Source organism: Microtus ochrogaster, unplaced genomic scaffold, assembly GCF_000317375.1.
Source record: "Microtus ochrogaster isolate Prairie Vole_2 unplaced genomic scaffold, MicOch1.0 UNK1, whole genome shotgun sequence".
NCBI classification, from domain to species: domain Eukaryota; kingdom Metazoa; phylum Chordata; class Mammalia; order Rodentia; family Cricetidae; genus Microtus; species Microtus ochrogaster.
This window is the reverse complement of record NW_004949099.1, coordinates 9694073-9714011: the sequence shown is the minus strand read 5'-3', so window position 1 is coordinate 9714011 and position 19939 is coordinate 9694073. Positions and strand designations below refer to the sequence as shown.

At 45.5% G+C, this 19939-nt stretch overlaps 1 protein-coding gene across 1 annotated transcript in view; it reads left to right on the top strand.

Annotated features, from left to right (window-relative positions):
• The window catches only part of Suclg2 (succinate-CoA ligase GDP-forming beta subunit), a 257860-nt gene extending 242195 nt beyond the window's left edge, over positions 1–15665 (top strand). The window contains exon 11 of the mRNA XM_005364918.3: positions 14718–15665. Coding sequence (XP_005364975.1) covers positions 14718–14833 — 116 coding nt within the window. The 3' untranslated portion in view covers positions 14834–15665. The remainder of the gene's footprint in view (positions 1–14717) is intronic.
• The last annotated feature ends 4274 nt before the right edge of the window (positions 15666–19939 follow it).

Sequence of the window (19939 nt, the reverse complement as noted above, 5' to 3'; positions counted from 1 at the left end):
AGAGAGAGAGAGAGAGAGAGAGAGAGAGAGAGAGAGAGAACAGAGGGAGCCTGGGAGCTTTAAGTCTAAGGACCAATGTTGACAGAGATCCCACAGCCATTCAGTCCCAAAGAAACACGCAGAGGTCTACATTAATCATAAACTGGTTGGCCTATTAGCTTAGGCTTTTTATTAACTCTTTCTTATATTAGCCCATTTTTCTTGTCTATGTTAGCCACATGGCTTGGTACCTTTTACAGCGAGGCAGTCACATCTTGCTTCCTCTGCATCTGGGTGACAACTGCAGGCTGACTCTTTCCTCTTTTCAGAATTCTGTTCTCATTGCCCCACCTCTACTTCCTGCCTGGTTGTCCCACCTATACTTCCTGCCTGGCTACTGGCCAATCAGCATTTTATTAAACAAGTGCAAGAAACAAATCTTTACAGGGTGAAACCATTGTCCCACAGCAGACCAGGATTCCAGTGGCATGGCAATGACCCAGAGAACAGGTAGAGGTCAGGGAAGAATGACATGGGAAATCATTTCACTAGGGATATGGGAGAGTGATGTGTGGTCAAGCAGTTCCACCAGAACTGGAACAAACATGAATCCCTGCTGGCACTAGCCCTGACTCAGTGCTCCTGAAGGCTGAGACACTCCAGCCCCTGTGTGTCTGATCCACACAACTGTGAGAATTCTAATAACCAAGAGAGCAAGTGTTTCCAAAGCCAGATGGCCTGCTAGGTTAATAGTGTCTATTTCCTGTAAATAATGGAACAGCCTGCTTGTTTGCTTTTTGTTTGTTTGGAAAACCCCGCCTCCCTGTTTAGATCTCACTCTTCACCACCCATCTCATGACCACTCTGGCCCACACACTATATACTGGAGGCATCCTGAAAAGGGAAGTTTTTGTCCATCAAGCCTGGCTCGCTTCGTCCGGATTTTGTGTGCCAAGTCCTTGTTCTCTGCTGTATGCTGATTACAAACGGCCTTTCTCTCCTTTGAAAACGATACCATCACAGTTCCATGCCTTGCTGAGCAAATGAATGTCTGCAGTGTCTCAACCAGCCAGGACCCAGGGTCATTTTATCTAAAAGACTTCTGGGTAACAGCCGCGTGCCAGGGAGAGCTTGAACCCTTGTAAACAGCCACGTGCCAGGGAGAGCTTGAACCCTTGTAAACAGGAACATGGTTGCTGAATGAAGCCTTTCCTTCCTGGACTGTACACAGAACCCTGTAAAATTCACCTGTTCAGCATGCTCTGTGGTACAGCTGAGAAGTGTACGCCTGATGGACAATTGTATCTGGTGTTACAGGTGTGTTCTAGCAAAGCTGTAGCTTCTGTGTCCATTTCTACAGTTCTGTGGTGTCCACATTTGTAACACCTTCAGTGTCTTTCTAACAATGCATTCTTCCATGTAAGTCTGCCCTGCATTCCTGCCTCTCTTAGGTGCCTGGGGAAGAATTTGCTCTTTTATCAGATGTGTATTATGATTCTGAGTTGAGCTCATTAATAATGACAACTAATAATAGCCATTATAAGCCCAGAAAGTTTCCCTTAGCCAGTTCTTTAAATTCAGTTTTCCACCCAGCACCAAACGCTTTGTCTCAGCACAGTATAAGCATTTTCTATGTCTTTTACCAAAGCTCTTCAAAAGCCTGCATCCTTTGTTGCTCCCCTTACTACCAAATCCTCCAGTGCTTGGTCCTCGGACCTGACTGGGGTAGCGTGGGGATGAAGAAACAGCAGACACAATACAGAAGAGCTGGGGTGAGGTGGACACTCTGATGGCGGACACCTACTATGCCCAAAATTCAGCATGGTCATTATGTATAGCACAGGGAAGAGAAGTTAGCTGGTCTTGGTAGGAAGTCTAGAGGAGAGCATTCTTAGGCTGTACATTCAATAGGAGGAAGCTTTGGCTGACAGTGTGCACATGCTAGACAGTCTTTCCAAACACTCACACTTGGTTGAGTAAAAGGCCTTGCCATTCCTCTGTGCCTCACCCCGGGAAGGCTTTACCATTTTCATGGTTTTGAGGCATTGGGGTCCTTAACGTAGCAGCAGTCAGTATACATTCACTCCAGACTTCATCCAACCCTCTCCCTCAGCCTTAGTTTCTCATGAATGCTTCCTAGCTCTCTGAAGGGGGAGTATGTAAGGTATCCTATGGCTCTTGCTTAGTTGGTAAGGCATCTGTTTTCCCTCCCTGTCTGCTGATGGAAAAGAGATCGGTGAATTTTAATGTAACAAGAAGGAACCTCCAAGCTTTCATTTGTGTTTGCTTGACGGCCACCCCTTCGCAAGTCTGGTGCCATGCCCAGGCTTATGGCCACAGGAGAAATAAGGGAAGTAACTCCGCCTTTGCCTCCCACCAAGACAACTGGACTGGGCGGACTATGACTGACTTAAGAGTTTCCTTACGAATGTTAGAGCCTGCGTTTTCTGTTCATATTGGGACAAATAGGACCGAGCCCTCGATGGGACAGTACTGGCTGAGCAGGGTGAAAGTGATGCACGGCAGAGGCAGGGTCCTCGCTCTGTCTGACCATGTCCCTGGCCTCTGCCCTTTTCCATGTTTCAGTGGCCTCTTGAGTGCTTATTCTCATTTTTTGCTTGGTACCAAGTTATATTTTCATTTTCTCTTCCTTAAGCCCTGTCTTCTTGTGCTGTGCCTAGCAAAGGTCATCCGCATGCCTGTCTGAGTGTATCTTCCACCTCCTGCTGCCTCCTTTGGTTTTTAAAGGCATCTTCCCCCCGGTGTTTGGGTCTCATTCTTCCCAAGCCGTTCTCCAGGTTCCTATTTTCTCTGTACTCTCCGTCTCGCGTTGCTCTCCACATCACCGGAGTCTCATTCCTTCGTCGTCTCTCCCCTCCTTCAACATCCTTGTGGACATGTCCTGCCTGGGCCTGGCTTCACTGCGCTGATACGTATCCCTCACCTGTCCTCCCTCTAATCACTAGCGCCCTGCCTTTTCCCCCACTGACCCTCCTTCTTATTGTTCACTTCGTCTTCCTCAGTTTAGACCACATGTGGCACTGGAGGGAATCACGCCTACAGCTGCTTCCCCATGTCTGGATGGATAAACAGATAGTAATATTTAAACTGCGCTGCTCCTGATCTGTAGACCAGCTTCGCAGGTGCTAGCCTGAAGCATTCCTCAAAATAGGGAGAGCTTCTGTGAATCGAAACTTTTAATCTGCATTAATCTACTCCCTTAGGCAGTTCAAGTTTCACTCATTTCACCTCTAGATAGATAATGTGCATACCTAGCATCTCTGCCACTTGGGTATCTGCAGCTTTGTCATAACTGTAAGCTAAGTCTTCTCTAAAGAAGATAACCCTGCATCTCTAGGCGAGGTTGATTAATGGAGGTAGACGTGACAGACAGCTGGTCTAATGACACCGAGGCCAGAAGCCTTCTGAACAGGATATTTGTGCTCTCTGTCTTCAGTGTTCTTCTTGGTACCTCTGCCCTAGTGGGCACTTGACAAGGCCAGTGTGTCTTTGCCTTCCAAAGAAGCTGGATCCCACAGGTACAAGTCTGCTTGACTTATCTGAGAACCACTGTTTTGTTGTTCTGAACCCATCTAACCAGGTCCAAGTGCTGAAGTCTTTGAGGGAACCCAGCAGATTGTTTCCCATCAGAGTTCTCATCTTGGTGAGAAGATCAAAACTGAGCAGATAAAATATTACTTTATTTGCTAATCAAAAAGATATTTAAGTATGTACCTTGCACCTCATTGTGAATCTTCTTCACTGTGAACTCCAGCTTTAGTCAGGTTGTCAGGCCTAGACTCACATACTGCTTGACTTCAACAGGCGTGCCTCCTCTAGAGCAGAAGCCTGCGGAGCAGTAGGTGACCTGGGCTTGTCCCGGAGGCTCCAGTCAAATGCCCTCCACCGTCTCTTTCTCACGGCAGAGACACTGGTGGGTGAGGAAGAAACAGGGGTGATATGCTAACAATACTGTCCCTAAATGCACATCTCAGACCATTCTGCCCTTAGAGTGGCTGGCTCTGTCAGAGCTTGTCTGTTTGGGTAGTGGGCAGTCTTTTCAAGAACAAGCACATGGCACCATTTGTCTGAGCCATAGCTCCGGGTGGAACAGTTATAATGAAGAGTGATTAGAGCGTGGTAGGCGCCAGGACTGCTGTATCTGACGCAGACTCACTGTCTGCTTTCTGGGTATTATCTGTGTGACCGGCCGACTCATGTCTCATGCCTCTGTTTCTTCATGCAACACTGGAAGTTAGACTGATCGGCACCTTGTCATTAGGAGGAGACCTGCAGGGAGATTCTGTCCCTTGTTTTATACATAACAGGTTTACCTGAAATAAGACTGTTCCGGAGACTATTCTTGGGTTCTCCAGATAGACTCCATGACACTGTTTTAGAGCAGGGAAGACAGATAACTTCCATCCCATACTACCTTCTGCTTACTGGCCATGGCTGCTGGGAGTGTTGTGCCAATAATATCCTGATTCTTCATAGCTCAGAAGAAGTTTCCACAGCCATGATGGTGCATTACAGATATCAAAAAGAATAGTGGGGACTTTCGAGTCAAGCATTTGCCATTGGCATGTCAAATATACAGGGGATTTTCTCCTCTAGAAATACAGCCTTCTACTCTAACAGGAACAGGAAGTAAAGTGGAGCTGAACACAGGGCAAGAACCAAATGAGGCCACTTCTTGCCTCACATAGTCCATCAGACTTGCGGATAGGCATCGGATTGTAAGCTTCCTTGTGAGGAGACAGCCCTTGGCCTTTGCAGACATATATCCCTCCTGCAGTTCCTTGGGTCCTGGTGGTAGTGTTGGAGCAGCTCTGGACAATACAGGAAGAGATAGTCATGCCTGAGTCCTAATAAGTCTTTAGTAGGAAAACAGACATCAGAGCAGGCCTGGCTCGTGAGCCATAGTTTGCAGACCTCTGAAGTGGAAAAGAGCCCAGCAGCAGGGCCTAGAGTTCTGGAAACTCCTTATACGCTCCCAGCTCAGCATGGAAATGTCTCATGAGAGTCAGGTTAGAATTTTGCAAGCAATATCAAGCTCTTCAAATACAGTTTTCTCTCAAGGAAAATATTAGCAATGGAGTCCACACTCAGTCATGCCCCTGTCTTCCTTACAGAGCCACTTCTCAGTCAGTCTGTGTGTATGTTTTGTGCTGCCGCAACAAAGTCCCTAGGCCTGGGTACTTAGTCAAGAAAAGAGGTTCTGTAGCTCCACTTGTGAAGAGCTGGCACCTCTCATCTCTGAGAGCCTGGATGGTAACACTTGGCCGAGTTGGGTTTGGAAGAGATCATCTGGCAAGCCAGGGGGCAAGAGAGCAGGCATGCCTGTGCACAGCTGTTACCGCACACTTGGGAGCTGAAGACAGGATGAGGAATGCAGGGTCAACCTTGGCTACATAGAGTTTGAGGCCAGCCTGGACTACATGAGAAAAAAAGACAAGAGCCCAAAGCAAAGGCAGCCTCACTCTTTCTGTGGCAATGCATTTGAGGATAAACTAACCCAGTCCCATGAAACCTGAATTAGTCTTTTAAGGGTAAGTCCTCATGACATAATTCATTACCTCCCACTAGAACCCACTTCTTAAACTTTCTGCCAACTCAATGCTACCATGCTGAAGAGCAAACACACAACGCATGAATCTTTGAGGGGGCCATGCTTGCTCTAACCAAACCATAGCAAGGAACAAGGACTTCAGGCATCTAGACTGATGCCTGGCATGGTCAAAGTTACCTTACGTTATCCGTAAGTTAGGGGTCTCAAGGGTTGGAAACTAGAGGAAGATGCTAGCGGTGTGAATGAAAGGCCTTGCAGATTGTGATGTCTTTTCAGAAGATCCGTCCTGCAGCATTCATAAGACCCAAGCAAGCTCGCGACAGGCAAATCCCAGCATAGAGGGGGCAGAGAAGCATGAAGCCCACCCCTAGCTGAGGACCTATTGGCAACCGATAGCTGCTGGGAGAAGAGTAAGATTTATTTTGCAGAGGGTAGCGCCCGGAAAATCAGTATCTTCTAAATGGAAGTCCATATCCATAAATATATAGGCAGCACACATTGTACTGGGGTGGAAAAAAAGTAGACGGAAGGGGGAGGGTGTGAGAGGAGTCGGGAGGCGGGGTGAGGGGGTGAGTGTGATCAAAACACACTGTATGAATTCTCAAAGAGTGAATAAAACTTTTAAAAATAACAAAGGTCTGTCCTAGTCCTGAGATGATACGAGTGGTACAGTGCTGCGGCATGGTGTTGCTTGCCAGAGGGTTCTTTGCATTCTAATTTAATATTGCAGTTGAACATGGCTTGCATTAATATTTATGCTACTTTTTTTGAGGGATAACATAATTGAAAGCAAAAGCATATGCACCTAGGATTAGCTCTCAGCGAACACACATTAGACTTGATCCTGAGCCTCGCTTTTGTGATCAGAAGAATGCACCTTGGTCAGAGACTTCTGCTACTAAAGCTGGTCCCTCCCCCAGCAGTCCTGAAGACAGACATCCTGTCCACACGCTGTGTGTGTTCTTACCATGGCTGTGATAGAGCTCCACAAGCCATCTTGTATCAACCTTACTTTTCATTAAATGTAGGAGATTCAGGGTGCTTTGATACGATCCTCACCCAAGAATAATGACTCTCAAACCTCAAATGGTGAGTGACTTTCTCAAGTCATTCAGCTACTTGGGGATAAAGCCAAGTGTGAAATCTCAACTTTCTCATCTGTAATATGGGCGTTAAAGTCTGACAGTGTTGATTGACCTGATGAGATGGCTCAGTGGGTAAAGTATTTGCAATTCAAGCATGAGGATCCAAGTCTGGACCCTGAGCACCCAATCAGAAGCCCACTATAGCAGTCCATGCCTGTGATCTAACACTGGGAAGGAAACAGCATGATCCCAGTAGCTTCCTGCCCAGCCATTCAAAGCAAATGGTGAGCTGCATGCCTGCGAGAGACCCTGTCTCAGAAAATATGATATGCAGAGTAATATACCCTCTTCAGATACACCACGGGCACATGCATGAGCACATACATACCTACACCTTCCCCACACACAAACAGGTAACAGCATCATAATGTCATTGTAAGGCTCAGGTGAGTTCTCCAATAGTCTAAGTGGCCCTGCACTGAGTAAATGTAAATTATACTTTTACCATCTGAGCTCTTGTTATTAACACTAGGAAGACCCTCTGTAGGATGTTATTAGCAGCTGCCAGGCAGAGTGTTCAGCCTTAGACGTGGGTCATCTCAAAGACATATCCTGGACATTAGTCCTCTGTCAGGTGGATAGCTGGCAAACATTCTCTCCCACTCTGTTAATTGTTTTCTTAGCTGTGCAGTTTTTAGTTTTATGAAATCCCACTTGACAGTTGTGGGCATTAATTCCTAGTCAAGGAGTCTCACTTGGAAAGTTCTTTCTTACATCTGTATCTTTTTAGGTACTGCCTATGTTTTTTTTTTTTCCAAACAGTTTCAGTGCTTCCATGAAAATATTGAGGTGCTTTATCCACTTGGAGTTAGGTACAGGCCTAGTTTCTTTCCTTTGTCTGTAGACATCCCGTGTTCTGAGCACCATTTGTTGTCTTTTCTGCACTATGTTTTCAGTGTCTGTGACAAATATCAGATGATTTTAATTGTGTGCTCATTTGGGTTTCCTGTTTTGTTTCATTGGTCAACATGTCTGTTCTTGTGCTTGCTTATGGCTGCTTTTATTGCTATAACTTTATAATATACCTTGAAATTTGAAATGACAATCCCTCCAGCCTTGTTTTATTTTGTTTTGCTAAAGACAGTTTTGGCTATTGAAGGCCTTTTGTGGTTCCATGTAAATTTTAAGATGTTTTTATGGTGATTTGAATGTGAATGGTTTCCACAGGCTTCTATCTTTGAATGTTTGGTCACCAGTTGGTGGAACTGTTTGGTACGGATTGGGAGGTGGGACCTTGTTGGAGGAGGTATGTCACTGGGGGTGGACTTTGAGACTTCAAACACCCATGCCATTCCAGTTACTTCTCTCTCTGCCTCAGATCAGAACATATGCTTGCAGCTCCTGCCCCAGCGCCATGACCGCCTTCTTGCTGCTGTGCTCCCTGCTGCAGTGGTCATGGAATCACCCTCTGAACTGTAAGGAAGCCCCCATTAAATGCTTTCTTTTATCAGTTCTCCTTGATCATAGTGCTTCTTCACAGTAAAAATGAAGTGGCGAAGGTTTTTTTCCTTCTATTTCTGTGAAGAATGTTGTGGAGATTTTGATTAGAATTGCATATTGACTCTAAATTGCTTTTGGTAGAATGATCATTTTCCCAATATTAATTCTACTGATCCTTGAACGTGGGAGATCTTTCCATTTTCTAGTGTCTTCCTCAGTGTCCTTCTTCAGAGATTTAAAGTTCAGTATAGAGCCTTTGCCTCTGCTGGGATTTATTCCTAGATGTTGATGTTCTTTGGAGCTGTTGTGGAAGGGAATTTGTCCACAGTCATTCTCTATATGTTAATGACTTGAGAGGAGGAACAGGGCATGGAACAATGGGCCCTCAAGGTGGAGGGGGAGGGCCAGGGACTCTGGACTGTCAGGGGTTTGCTGCTGTATAGAATGTGTCCTGTTTCCATCCCAGGGATAGCAAAGGGGCCTCCGTTAGACAGCCATCTGTCTGTGTCACCGCCCTAGCTCTGCCATTGTTGGACACAGCAGTCTGCAAGCACATCAGTTTGGCCGTGCTCCATCAAGATTCTATTTATGGGCACTGAAATTTGAATATCATGTAATTTTCATGTATCACAAAATATTATTCTTATTTCTCACCCAGTTCTTTTAAAATATGAAAACTATTCTTAACTTATAAGTAGCATGCGAAGAGGTTGTAGCCTGCATTGAGCTCTAAAGCCATAGTGTACCACCCTGGTTTATAACAGGAGGCTGACTCAGGCCTGTGGTAGCCCACTGATTGAGTGACCAAGTAAATTCCCTAGCTCAGCTTCCTCTAGTGAGATTAAGTGAAGGCTGAGTCTAAACAATGCTAGCACTCTTGTTCACGTGGTGCTCCACAGTGCATGGCTGTTACATGGTTTTGATGTCAGACAAATCTGAGCTCTAGTCTTCCTCTTCCAACTTGCTGGGGTTATTGAGTCAGTTGCTACATATCCTGGTACCTTGGTTACCAGGATCTGTAAAATGGGGCAAAAATGCTGTTGATTTTAGGTTTGCTTTGAGAATTTGGTTTTATGATGTTTAGGAACCCTTAGTCACATATAGGCAGCAAGTGTGTACTGTTTTCCCTATTACCATCATATTCTCTTTAAAGATTTGGTAACATGTAGTCAATGTATATATTTAGTGATTTCATTGTATTCTTCTAAAAATAATGTTATGCTGGGGAGTTGGCTCAGTTAGTAAAGTGGCTGCTGCACAGACATGAGGACCTGGGTTCAGATCCTTGGAGCCCGTGTTAAGGGTGGGTGCACAGCTCACACCTGTTAACAGCTGCGCTGTGGCGATGGTGGGGGCAGTGAAGGGGAGATGAGTAGGTGTTGGCTTCTGGTCAGCCAATCTGGCCAAACTGGTGAAGTCTAGGTTCATTGGGAGGCCCTGTATGAAAGCGTAAGGTAGAGAATGATTGAGGAAGACACCCAACGTTGACCTCTGACCTTCACAGGCACATGTGTACACACACGTGTATATATACACACATGCATATATAAGTGAATTCTTATTAAATAATTAAAAAGATTTCTGTACTGGAGTGTGATTTTTCTTCTTGCTTCTGGGGTGAAAGGTGGGCCTGAGTTGGGGGAGGGGAATGCTATGCCTGTAACCCAAACCCTGTCAGCTCTGGTGTTGCCTTCACTCCTGTGAAGGAAGCACAGGGCTTGTTTTGATAAATTACCCCTGTGTCTCAGTTTAAAGCTCTCTTCCTCCACCCAGTGGCAGGAAGCCACTATAAAAGTGGTGGAGACATTTTTACATTCTGACTATGATTTTTCTCATGTCCTCCAGCAGCAGAGAAAGATTCTGTTTTGAGCCGGTGCCCCCTTTGGTTCCCTCCATGTTGTCATTTTCAAGGCCTGGAAGTGGGTAGAGAGCCACATGGCCAAGCGACTGGCAAGCCAGAATTGAGACTGAGCCGTGCGGGTTGATCAGTTCTGTGTTGAAGTGGCCATGAAGCATGTTGTCCTGCAGCCTCACTGAAAAGCACAGCAGCATTTAATAAATATTAGAGCATGTCAGCAGCACCCTTTAAATGTGGAAAGTGATCAATTTCCATTGTAATTGTGTGCACAGGCATAAAAACTCTGTTTGGAACGCTTAATTCCATGTCAGAGTTGAAAGTAGCTGTGATGGTTTCTATTTAGAAATAAAGTCAGAAAGGGGGCTGAGGGATTGATGTCAGCCATGGAGGTCAGAAAGCCAAAGAAGTCTCAAACGCTCCAATAAACGCTCCAATAATACGGTTCGTTCGCCAAAGGATCTAGAAGCTCGCAGGCATTTGCCCAGGGTGTACTTACTTCCCGTGACCTGGTTTTTACCGGCTACACTCTTCTTTGCGACTTTTCTTTTCTTTCCCCGCCAGCTGCTTCCTCGGCCAGAAGGGGGAAGCCAGTGGTACTAATTGCTGGTCGGGCTAGGCTGTGGGCAAAGCCCAGACATCCAGGGGAAAGCCAGAATACTTCAAAGAGATGGAGCAAAGAGAACGGACGTGGCAGGCGCAGAGGCCACATGGCAAGCTCCCTGCTTCGTCACCGTATGGAGGCCCTTTTTCCGTGCCTTTCTCTCGTCACGTCTCTCATTCTCCAGCTCGTGCCTCAGGACTCTCTCTTCCTTGTGTCTCTGGTTGTCCTCCCCATGAGCTCCTCCTGATTTCTGTTTGGTCATGGCACCTCTCTTTTGATCCATTTCCCATCACAGACTGACTTTTTTCTTGGCTGTTTGAATGCTACAGCCCCTTCTCACCCTGCTTCTTCCAAGCTTGCTGGGTTTGCTCAATAATTAAGGCTGTAATTAAAGTGTAACAGCGAGTACAATTAAAATTCACTTTAGTAGATCCTGGAATTATGAAGCAGTCAGGTGTTTTGGTGTGGCACTGAAGGTGCTGCCAGGAGGAAAGAGTGGGGAGCCACTCCCTTCACCCCTTCCCCTGACCTGCAGGGTAACCTGCAGGTGAGGCCTTGCTTCCTCTGAGCAACGGAGTTGCATGGTGAGAGCACTGGTAGCAGGTCAGAGCCTGTCCCGGAGAGTCACCAGGGCAGACAGAATGGTCGCCAGGACAGACAGAGTGCCCCAGGACACAAAGAACATAGCCCCTCAAGAACCCCCTTAGTTGCAAGATGACCAGAAAAGGACCTGCGCACATCTCTCCCCTCAGGCATCACCATGTGTGACCGTGTCTGTTCTTTGTCCATCAGTTCAGGTGTAGCATGTGACTGATGTACAAGATACCCTGAAGTGGAAATGCCCCGCACTGACTGTAGGAAATGCCCTCCCTTGGCACTCATCCTGTCACAGTGTGGAGATCATGGAGGGCTCTGGCAGCCCTTTTCAGGCCTACTGTAGTTGGGATGTTGAAGGTGGGAGCAGGGAAGGTGGCCCAGGAGACTGTGAGAGACAGGGTCTACTGAGTGGGTAGGTATCCAGGGCAGAGGACAGCAGGGCCGTGGGGGCCTGTCTCGACACTTCTGAATGTTAGCATCCATCCTTTCCATTCCCCTTGAGAATACTGCCGCTAAGCCAGATGCTGCAGATGATATTAATTAAGGACCTGAATTATTTATGTTGTTGGTCATAAGAAAAAGCAATTTCTTAAGTGAGTTTTAAAAACATCAGCATTTATTTCATCTTTGGACATGGAGGAGAACACAGGTAATAGTGAGTAGAGAATTCTGTGTCAATAGTTCTCAATGGATGAAACCATGAGAAAAATGAGCTAACCCCAAAAGTCACATGAGGGGGGTGCAGAAGAAGCCAGGAACAGTATGTTCCTCAGCTGTGTTGTGGAGGTCTGGGGAGCTGGTGTTGCAACCAGAGAATGCTCAAAAGGAAAAGCTATTACACTTTTTCTTAGATTTTTGTCTCTGGCAGACTGGGGGTAGGGATACCTGGGGAGAACATCCCAGTCCATTTCTCTTTGGAAAGAGACAGAAATTTACACATCGAATTTCTGATCCACAGATGTAATTTTAGGTCAGGCCTTGCCTTGGTTTCACTCTGTCATTGCTCCATGAGGGCCACACCTACACATGACTATCTGAACGCCTTAGTCTCTAACCTAACACATGCCGTGGTCTAACCCTGTCTTGCTTCTCAGTCTCTGGGAACCCAGAATCGAACCTTACCAAATGAATCAGAATGCACACTGGGGTTGCGTTAACGATGTTACAAAGCTTTGGGCCCGTCTGTGTGTAACAGGCTGTTCTGAAATTTGAAAGTGTGACAAAGGGGCTGTGAATGTCTTACATACCAACAGCAGGAGTCTGTGTCTGACTTAGCTGTTCCTTATACTCTGTCTTCACCAGGTTGTGGTAAAGGTGTGTCAGGGAGAACTGCAGACACCTCGCAGCTTGCTAAAGAGGTAGTTCACTTTAAAGCTGCCTCCTATGGTTGGCAATAGGATGCTGTTCCCTGGGTGCCTCATTCCTCCATAGCTGTAGGCTAGAGGCTTGTGTACTTGGAAAGTAGACTTTGTCCATTGGGTGGCTTGAAACATGTCAGTTTGCAGAGTGAAGAGAGAAGTGTTAAAGCGGGCAAGACAGAAAGCACAGGCGTTTGTGTCTCACCTTAGAAGTGACATCCCATCCCTGTTAGTCTTACACAAAGGGGAGGTTACACAAGCATGCAGTAGCCAGGAGGCAGAGTTAATCACTTGATCTTTTCTGTGTTGTTTTACAAGGTGTCTTGTAAAGGAGAAATTTCTTTCTCATTCACATCAGGTCTGGGTGGACAAATGAGTCAGGTGCTGGGCTCCCATTATAATCAAGTGTCTAGGCTGAAGAAGTCATTGCCATACTTAAAGGGTGCCTCCCAGTTACCCTTACTGCTAACATCGCTGAGAGTAAAACAGAGAAAGCGTGGAAGTCACACAGAGGTAGTTACAAGCATGTGTTTGAATCCACTCACGATCTGTGGGGTAGTTCTATCTTGCAATCCCACTTAGCAGATGGAGCACTTGGGAAATAGTCACAGCCCAGGCAGCTCCTTCCCAGCCCTACACTGTAGAAGGAAGCAGGAATCTTTGTGGAAAGCTCACCATGAATGCCACAGAGGTGCTGCCATTCACAAAATGCTTCTTCTCGTTATGTTGCTATCTTCATATTACAAAGACGTGTGTGGACACGCAGAATTATGTTATTACATAGAGCAAGTGAGGCTGCTCTCTGCCACTTATCCCCCCAATAAACTCACTTGCTTTGTTTATAAAAGCAGCACCGTGGGACTTCCTATTCAATACTCTTGTTGAAAATCATATGCTGCATTTTAGTTGCTTGGCATTATACCTGTTATGCGTAAGTACATAGCAAATATTCGCTGCTAGGAAGAGAATTTTGTGAGGAGATAGATACTGAAGCTCCGCCCCTCCGAGAGGGACTCCTGATAATGATTGGCTGTAAGAACAGGTGATACTTTCTTCGGTGCCCATGATCCAGTAATGCCATCTCACCTACACTCATACAGACAGCCTTATTGAAACTCAGTAGGTCACACACAAAAGCCTTGAAAGTAGGAAGGGAGTTGTTGAGAAGACGGAAGGGATGTGAGAGAGAGTAATGGGGTAAAAATAACTAAGGTTCATCATATAGTGTATGAAACTGCCAGTGAATAAAGATTTAAAGAAGTCGCAGGGCTGGAGAGATGGCTCATTGTTAAGAGCACTTGCTGCTTTTCCAGAAGACTTGGGTTTGGTTCCCAGAATTCATGAGGTGGCTCAAAACCATCTGTAATTCCAGTTCCAGGAGATCCGATGCCTTCTTCTGGCCTTGTAGGCACCAGGCATGTGCATGGGGAACAGACATGCATGCAGGCAAAGCACTCATAAAATAAAACATTTTTTTTAAATAATTGAAACTCAAGGAAGTTAAGAGATTAACTAAACACCATTCTCTAAATGCATGGCAGAGGTGGGGGCTTTAATCCTTTCCCCTGGTCATTGCCCATCAAGGGGCCCTTGACAGGAGGTACGGGGCCCAGTGTTCACTGCCCACTCTCCTGGCTGTTGTCACTATGTGAGACATGCTGACCAAATGCCTGCTCCTACCTGTGCCCACACAGAAAGGCATGTTCTCCATGGCCTGTATTTCAGAGCCTTTGTTACAGGGGAGGGCCACCTGGCAGCTGGACAAGAATGCAAAAGCAGTTTCGTGAGATGCTTAAGTCACTTTCAGATCTATTCTCCCAGACTCAGGGAAGAGACAGCTCCAGTCCAAGTTTCCTTCCTTACTGAGAAACGTCTTGTGTGTCCATGATCTTCAGGAATGCTCATTTCTAATTGTTGGAGTGCCAGAAAAATACAGGCAGTGTCAGCTAATGCAAGCTCGTGAAAGTGAGAAGCAGGAGAGGGGAAGTGGCAGGTGTCATCTGGGTATCTCTGAAAAGCCAGAGCTTGACAGTAAAAAGCCACGTGCATTGTAATTAAATTGTTGTCATCAAGGGAAACCAGGTATCCAGGGATTTCAGTTGTCCAGTGTGACCAAGTGTGCTACTTGCAGCTGAATTTAGCAATTTTTATTTTTTCCCCCTGCTAGGAACTAATGTCCAGGAGGCTCAGAACATCCTCAAAAACAGTGGACTCCCCATTACGTCAGCCATGGACCTGGAGGATGCAGCCAAGAAAGCTGTTGCCAGTGTGGCAAAGAAGTGATGGCTTCCCCTGAGTTCCTGTGAAGAAGAGCACTTCCCTCATCACTGTGAAAGCAATTGTTGTCACTGGGAAGGGGTCACACACAAGAATCATTATCTGAAAACTCTGAAGTCTGAACTTTCTCAAATGCGCTATCCAGAGTGCCTAAAGCTGATTTTACCCTGTAGTCCTTGTAAAACAAATCACATCGCAGTTTCATACCTTCTCTTGCTGTCAGTAGCAGGGTCTGCCAGCTCTGCCACAGTCAGTGTGGCCAAATAATGTGCATAGGGACGGTATTTGAAGCCTGGTCTAGGTCCATCCACAAGAACTTTGTGAACCTTTAATCTTCTATAATAGAAAATTGCAGGACTCACAAGTTCAGACAGGATTCTATTTAACATAGGGACTTCCAGAAGGATGCAGCTAGGCTGTCTGAGCATCTGTGAACAGCAGTTTCCACAGGCTCATAACCCAGGAACGTCCTAAAGTGTGGTACACACTGGGAGCCCCGCACTGATACTTGTACACTGCACACATTTCACCCTGTGCCTTAGTGTTGAATATCCTGCCTGCCTCACACCAAACTGCAACCCGAAGCCTTAGTTACAAGTTTAAAGGAAAGGTTCTGTTTCATGTCAGAGTTGGTAAATGCTGATTTTTATGAAACTGTCTAATTAAGCCATTTCATTAAGAGACAATACTGAAGATCAAGCTGTGTTGGGGGTGAGGTTTTTCCCTCTCGAACCCTGCACGTCACACTTAGCAGCTTGTCATAGATGGGGAAATGTCATTGGAGAGAACGTGGCCTTTCTAATGATGTCCTTTTTTTGTGACGGGAATTTTCCTAATTTGATCTTTTGTTTAATTTTGATAAGTTTGTACTGATACACATTTTAAATAAAATGGTTTTTAAGTGCTATGTTAGCTGCGCATTTCGTGATTCTGTCAGTTTTTCATGGCCGCGCCATTCCTTCCTTGTGAAGGCACTAGCCTTTGTGCCTGAGTCTCGACTCCATCTAGGAGACCACAGTTCACCCGGATTGTTCCAGCTCCACTCTGCCTTGTCACGTGGCCATTTCTGTGGGAGATGGCTCAGTGAAGGGCTAAACTTTGCACATTAGACACAAGCCCAGAAAATACGTCTCTGTTGTGGGACAAGGTGACCTGGTCCAGTGAAAACACTGTGGTGCCTATATGTTTGTCTTTGGATTCACCTTCTAATTTAGCTTCTCTAGGATCGCGAATTATAAGCTCACTGTCCTTTATTTATGGCTAGAAACCAAATATGAGTGAGTACATCCCATGTTCCTCTTTTTGGGTCTGGCTTACCTCACTCAGGATAGTGTTTTCTATTTCCATCCATTTGTACGCAAACTTCAAGACAATGAGGACTACTGAGAACTCAAGAACAATGGCAATCCTACTGCACATACTGGCTTTGTGGGAGCCTAGGCAGTTTGGATGCTCACCTTGCTAGACCTGGATGGAGGTGGGCGGTCCTTGGACTTTTCACAGGTCAGGGAGCCCTGATTGCTCTTCAAGCTGATGAGGGAGAGGGACTTGATCGGGGGAGGGGAAGGGAAATGGGAGGCAGTGGCGGGGAGGAGGCAGAAATCCTTAATAAATAAATAAATTAAAAAAAATAAATAAAGAGAAGAAGCAAAAAAAAAAAAAAGAAAAGGAAAGAAAACACTGTGGTGTACTCCAGAGCCACCTTTCCCATCCATACTGCAGTGCATAACTGGCCACACTATTTTCTCCTTCATTTTACATGGTTCTCACACATCTGGCAATGGGTAAAAAGTCTCTCTGTATCTGTGTGTGTCATGGAGACTAAACCATCGACTAGATGGAGCCGTCTGTCTTTTCTCGATCACTGCACCAATGGGAAAGTATTAAGAAGTCTTTCTAAGTCTCTTGGTTTCTGATACCTTAATAACTAGTTTACACAGTGAAACAAGAAGTAAACATGAATTTTGCCAACCAACTAACAATCAGTAGTAAGAGTTTTGTTCTTTGGAAAAGGCCTTGTGTCTGTCTTATATATTAACATTTCTAATCAGTTTAGAGATGAGAAGGAATGAAACCATATATATGGTTATTCTATAGAAGGGTTAATAATAGACGAATAGTTTTTCTCTTCAAATGAGCTGTTAAGCTTTTTTTTTCCCCACTTGGAAGTGCTAATTTTGTGTATTTGAGTTGCTCAGATCCCTGCTGCTACACCAGTATCCATAATGCCATGTGTCTGTGGTTGATACTGTACATGCCTGTATCCTGTAAGTATGTGTGGAGCAGACTCTGCAAGACTCATGGAGAACCTGCTACAGCTGTGCTGTTGGCTCCTAAGTCCCCGTGTGCCCTCTTCCAGTGTGTCCTTTGTTTTCAATCTCCTAGCAGCCTGTATTGTATAAAAATGTCAAAAGAGTTACCTTTCAATCTTGTCAATTGTGTGTGTGTGTGTATTTATACAGTGTATGAACATGTGTGTGTGTGTGTGTGCGCGCAGAGGCCAGACGAGGATGCTGTATATCCAGCTGTCACTCTCTGCCTTAATTCACTTGAGGCAGAGTCTCCCACTAAGCCCGGAGCTAGGCTGACAACTAGCAAGTACAAGTGATCCTGCTGTCTCTTAGAGTGAGGTTACAGGTGCATATACCTGGCCCTGCATTGTCTGTTAATGCAGGGGATTGTAACTCAGGCCCTCATGCTTGCACAATACTCTTACACACTGAGCTGCCTTCCCAGCTCCCCTTTTCAGTATTTTTTTTTTAAGTGTAAAATGTTCATGAAAGGAAGTGGCAGTCTATGCATGATGCCTGAATGCCTTTCTGTTCGGGGATTTGACTGGCGTGTTATACTGTTGACCGCCACAGTCCCCTAGAGCAAGTACCGCATTTAGAGATTCATCTCTGACCTCCCTCTGATGAACATCCATTTCTTTTTCGACTTGCTTAGACCACTGCACTTGAAATAGAGCCTTTCCACTGGAGTTGTGTCTCCATTCATAAATTAGGAAAATAGCAGGGTAATTGTTCCAGTGACCTAACTAGACCTGGGAATTGCATTTAATGAGTCCTTGCATGATGTGTGCCTGTGTCTTTACCGCACTCTCTCCCCGAGGAAAAGAAAATCATTGTGCAGCATTATGTTTGTTTTTAAATTGGAAACTTTAATAAAAATGAGAATAAAAATTATTTTTGACATTTCTAAGTTAAACATTTATAAATCTAATGAGGTCCTTGGCAGGATCCAATATATTCAAAAATACAGTAGGTGAGAAGATGTATGAGAGTAACAAAAGATAAATATTGGAGGGGTGGGGCAGGCTGGGTTATTACATAGAATGTGGGACCTGAAGTTTGCAAGCTAAGGTCACAGGACCTGTTAGAGTAAATCAAGTTTCTGTGTGTCTTGTGGCAATGCTTGTGTTTCGGTAGCACTCATGGTTGTCATAGAAACCTCATGACCCTAAAATATTCATCTCTGGTCCATCACAGAAAAGGGGCGACAGCTTCTGCTCTGGATTTTTTTTAAGTGTGATATTACTGTTTACAAACTGGAAAAGGCAGATAGAAATGAAAAGGTAGAGAATAAGTTTTCCTGGTTTTGACCCTGTGAGAACTAACTAGTCTACAAAAGGCCACCCTTGCTGATGGAAACCTATCCAGTTGTGTTAGTCTTTTCATCATAATTAAGATCCATCTGCACATTGCAGTTCTGAGTTCATTCTTACAGGTGTGTTGGAACCGCATCAGATCGTAGGTGATGTAGCGTGAGTTCTAGTTGGTCTTAATAACAAAAACCCAGAGTCAGATATTAGGGGGTGAAAGCTAAAAGATCAGAGAAACAGAGCAGCTAGCCACTAGTTCTTACTTCTATGAAATCCTCAGACTGAATGGGATATCCTGTCTCTACAAGTCCTCAGACCAAATGCCTTGAGCTCCTGTCTCCTCCCACCTTATATTCCTCTCTCCTCCCAGCCATATCCCTTTGTGTTTCCACCGTCCTAGTGCTGGGATTAAAGGTGTGAGTCATCACTGCATGGATCTGTATCTTTTTTAGACTGATGAGTCTCAAGTAGCCCAGGGTGGCCTTGAACTCACAGAGATCCATTTGCCTCTGCCTCCCAGGTGCTGGGATTAAAGGTGTGTGCCACCACTACCTGACCTCTGTGGCTAACTAGTGGCTTAGCTCCACACTTTGATCTCCAGGCAAGCTTTATTTGTTAGATCACAAACAAAATATCACCACCAGGTACTTGTACTAAACTAACCAGGAAGTATGTGGTGGTTTGCACACGTATGACCTCATAGACTCACGTTTGAATGCTTGACATATGGGGAGTGGCACTATTAGGAAGTTTGGCCTTGTTGAGGTAGATGTGGCCTTATCAGAGGAAGTGTGTCACTATGGGGGTAGGCTTTGAGGTCTCATATGCTCAAGCTATGCCCTGTAGAGGGGACAGTTTACTTCCTGTTGCCTGCTGATCAAGATCTAGAGCTCTCATCTACCTCTCCAGTGCCATGCCTGCCTTCATGCTGCCTTGCTTCCCACGATGACAATAATAGGCTAAATCTCTGAACTGTATGCCAGGCATGATTAAATGTTTTCCTTTGTAAGAGTTGCCGTGGTCCTGGTGTCTCTTCACGGCAATAGAAACCCTAACTAAGACAGGTTGCATCCATCAAGTCATGCTTGAAGCCATCCTTCTTAGTAACTGTTTTCAGGGCCGAATCATGGGACTCATAGAACAATAAAGCAAGGGGCAAATGGCTTGGTACTGTGACCCCCACCCCAGCATTGCTGCAAAGGCTCTCTTAGAAATTGTGACAAAATGCAATCAGACTGCCCTGTTAGCGTTTCACTTGCACAGTATTAGGCCAATAGTTGGGGGTTGTATGTATCTATCCAGCATTTCTGTTGTCTAACAGGATGCTCTGTGATGGTGGCAAAGGCAAGTCCTGGTACTGTCCCTGACCTAGCCATTAGCCATGTGACTGACGATGACAAGGAACTGAGGTTAGGGCTGTGAAGCTATCTCAGTGGTTAAAGCACTTGCCACACAAGTCTGATGACTGGGCTTGGACCCCGAAGACACACAGAAGAGCAGTGGCCTACGTG